Here is a 3,529-nt window from a genome sequence, read left to right as displayed (position 1 = left end):
CACAGCCTGGGGGGGCGAGTGGGGGGGGACAGGGGACACCCACAGCCTGAGCACGGGGGCGGGGGAGACGCGTACGCCTGGGGGGGCAGAGCCGCAGGGGGCCTGCTGTAGCTGTGGCGCCGGCTACATTCACCTTGCTCCCCAGCGCCTCCTTCTGGAAGCATCTGCCACCAGGATGTTCTGGGCCGATGTCTGCTGGGGGCCAGCCCAAGCTCACCCGCAGCACCTCCTGTGGGGAGACCTGGGCCCCCAGACTCGGGAGTCGGGAACAGGCGGGCCGCATGGCGGGGAACCCGGCTCTTCTCTGACATGCCAGGTTCGTGCTGGCCGTGGGCAGTGCCGTCTTCGACGCCATGTTCAACGGGGGGATGGCCACCACCTCCACGGAGATCGAGCTGCCCGACGTGGAGCCAGCCGCCTTCCTGGCGCTGCTCAAGTAAGACTTCTGGATCTTTCACGGTGGGGCGGGACAGAGGGGCCTGGTGTTGTCAGACACGGAGCCGGAGTTGAGGAAGAGGCCGGAGAGCCCCCGGCTCCCGCAAGCTTTCCAGGCCTGCCTCTGAAGCGAGGTGGGGGCCTTAGAGGCCCTACCCCATTTCTGGTTTTGTATATTTTTAATTGAGTCGTAATTCACATACTGGACGGTCCACCCATTGGTAGCGCCCATGTCCGTGGTTTGTAATGTGTCCACAGGGTTGGCGACTGTCGGTGGTGCCTAATTGCACACCCCGTCCCCATCACTCCCCCTCCCCAGCCCCCGGCCCCCCGCGAGCCCCCTTCCCGGCCGTGGAGGAGCCTGTTCTGGACGTGTCACTCACGTGGACTCACACGCCGCGGGGCCTTCTGTGTCTGGTTCCCCCTGAGCGTCGTGGGCTTGGGCCTGTCCGTGGGCGGCGTGCGTCCCCATTCTCACGCTTTGTGGTCAGCAGGGCTTGTGGAAGAAGTAAGACGGTGTAAGAACTGGTTCTTTCTTCTCGAGACTCAAAATTCCCTCTCAAGTGTGTTTGCATCAGAGCCGTGAGCGCCCGGGGCAGAGGGCCGCCCGCTCTGAGCGGGGGCGAAGCGAGGCTGTGGGCTGGCTGGGCTCTTCTCCTCCGCGGAGCACAGGTGTCTCGCTTCCAGAAATGCCGAGTGTAGACCGTGGTGGGGAACTTCACAGACTGTTCCAAACAGTGAAAACATCTTTTTAAATGCAGAGTTTGTTTTTTCTCTTATGATTATGAAGACGGCCCTGACTCACAGAGCGGGAGAGCGAGAGAAAGAGGGAGGAAGGAAAGAGAAGGAAACAGTGAAAGTCCCAGCAAGTATAGAGGACAGAACAAGCCGCCCCCGTCTGCCGTGTCCAAGGCTATGAGCGCTGGCTGTGCCTCTGGGCCCACGACCTGCTGCCCTCGGGGCCGCCACCCCCATCTCCCCACTGTCCAGAGCTCCTCGACGCGTGGGATTCTGGTCCTGTTGCTCCCGTCCGTGGATGCCCCGTAGTCCTTGACGCTGGGTCCTGTGTGCACTGCCAGCGTCTTCCCGATGACAAGTAGCACTTTGGGGAAGAGTCTCACGGATTTGTCACCATGTAACTTCTCAGATCGCTACGACCGGGGCAGGTGGGCTCTGTGCGCTGGTATTGTAAGAGCGGCCACAGACTTTTTGTAAAAAAACTTCATTGACAAAAACAGCTGACAAAACCATGATCAGCGATCCCTTCCCGCCCACCAGGGCCACTAGTATGAAAAACACAGAAAAACAAAAAGAAGATAACAAGAATCAGTGATGGGTGGGGGATCGGGGCCCCTGCAGGGCCAGTGGGAACGTGAGGCAGGGCCGCCTCTGCGAAAGACGGGAGGGAGGTCCCTCACCGCGTGACCCAGCAGTTCCACCGCGGAGCGTCTGTGCGAGAAATGAGCGCAGGGACTCAGACAGGTACCCACGTACCCTGTTCACAGCGGCACGATCCGCACGGGGCGGACGCAACTCCAGTGTCTGTCCACACGCTAGAATGTTAACGTGGACGGAGCCTGAGGACACCGGGCTCAGCGAGAGCAGCCAGACCCAGAAGGACACATCCCGCAGGACCCCACTCCCAGGGGGTCCCCAGAGGAGTCCCGTCCACACAGACAGACAGGAGCTGGTGGGAGCCAGGGCTGGGGCAGGGGCTCGGGAGTCCGTGCTTCCTGGGGACAGAGTCTCCGTGTGGGGAGACGGAACGTTCTGGAGACAGAGGGTGGGGGTGGCTGCAGAATGGGGTGAGCGAACTTCATGCCGTTGAAGTGTATGCCTAAAAATGCTTACAGCGATACAATTGATGCTGTGCATGTATTTTTTTTTAAGTTTTAAGTAATTTCTAGCCCTGATGTGGGGCTCGAACTCATGCCCCCGAGGCCAAGAGCCACATGCCGTTCCAGCTGAGCCAGCCAAGTGCCCCCTTGTCGTGTGTAGTATATCGTAATTCTTAGAAAATAAATAAAAGAGATGTTCATTAAAAAACACACAAGCACGTAACGTTAGGGTTGCAGTTTGCCAAAACCCTGGCTTAGACTGGACTCGGGATGCTGGGTTCCAGCCATAACCTCCCTCCGCTGGCTCCCCGGTTCCCAGCACTACTGGGGAGCTGCCCCCTCAGAGGGTTGGCGCTGCCCTCGCTGCTGCGTGAGGGGCTGCACCCCCTCCTCGCGCCCCTGCCGGCCCGCCTGTCACAGGGGTCCCCCCGCACTGCTGACCTCGGGGTTGGGGCCGGGGCGCCGCGGGGTGTCGCATCCCTGCTCTCCTCGGGCCCAGGGTCTCCCTGACCCCACAGGGTTATAGCTGCTGATGTGTGGGGCTGTGTTTGGCTTCCAGCACATTCTTGGGGGACGGGGGACCCTGGACATGGGCACAGACTTCCAGGCCTTGCTCTTACGATGGTTTCATTCTGCATCCCGCTGGCTTCGGCCCGGTTCTCATCTCTCCACCGCCTCATTCTGTAAAATTGACCGGACCTCCCCATTCCGGGTGCAGGGATGGCGGTGGTCACAGTGCCCAGTGCCTGCTTCAGGCTGGTGTTCCTGCTCCTGTGACCCGCCCAGAACCCACTGGGCCCTGAAGCCATGCGGACGTCTGGGCCGGAGCTGTGGAAAGCTCTGGCCGTCCCAGGGCCGATCCCACGCAGGTGCCTCCAGAGGAATCGGGGGCCTTCTGTATAGACCCGAGTTCCGGTGCTGGAGTGTGGCTGGTCTTGGCGGATAATGGTCTTTGCCAGGTCATGTCTGCAGGCCACAGGGTACCAGAAGGCTCCTCGGCCTGGGCTGGTGGGGCAGGGGCTGGAGTGATGTCTGCCAGCTGGGTCTGACGGTCCTAGTGTCCTGTCTTAGGTTTCTCTACTCGGATGAGGTTCAGATCGGACCCGAGACGGTCATGACCACGCTGTACACAGCCAAGAAGTACGCGGTGCCGGCGCTCGAGGCCCACTGCGTGGAGTTCCTGAAGAAGAACCTGCGGGCGGACAACGCGTTCATGCTGCTGACGCAGGTGCGCGGGGGCGGGGCGAGGGGCGGGG

At 61.2% G+C, this 3,529-nt stretch overlaps 1 protein-coding gene across 1 annotated transcript in view; it reads left to right on the top strand.

Annotated features, from left to right (window-relative positions):
- BTBD2 (BTB domain containing 2) overlaps positions 1 to 3,529 on the top strand; it is a 20,230-nt gene that overhangs the window by 11,429 nt on the left and 5,272 nt on the right. The window contains 2 exon segments of the mRNA XM_034660005.1: positions 317 to 436; positions 3,345 to 3,501. Of these exon segments, the coding sequence (XP_034515896.1) occupies positions 354 to 436; positions 3,345 to 3,501 (240 nt within the window). The 5' untranslated portion in view covers positions 317 to 353.

This window comes from Ailuropoda melanoleuca, chromosome 4 (assembly GCF_002007445.2).
Source record: "Ailuropoda melanoleuca isolate Jingjing chromosome 4, ASM200744v2, whole genome shotgun sequence".
Taxonomy (NCBI): Eukaryota; Metazoa; Chordata; class Mammalia; order Carnivora; family Ursidae; genus Ailuropoda; species Ailuropoda melanoleuca.
Note: the sequence above shows the minus strand (reverse complement) of the source record. Positions and strands in the feature narration are given on the sequence as shown.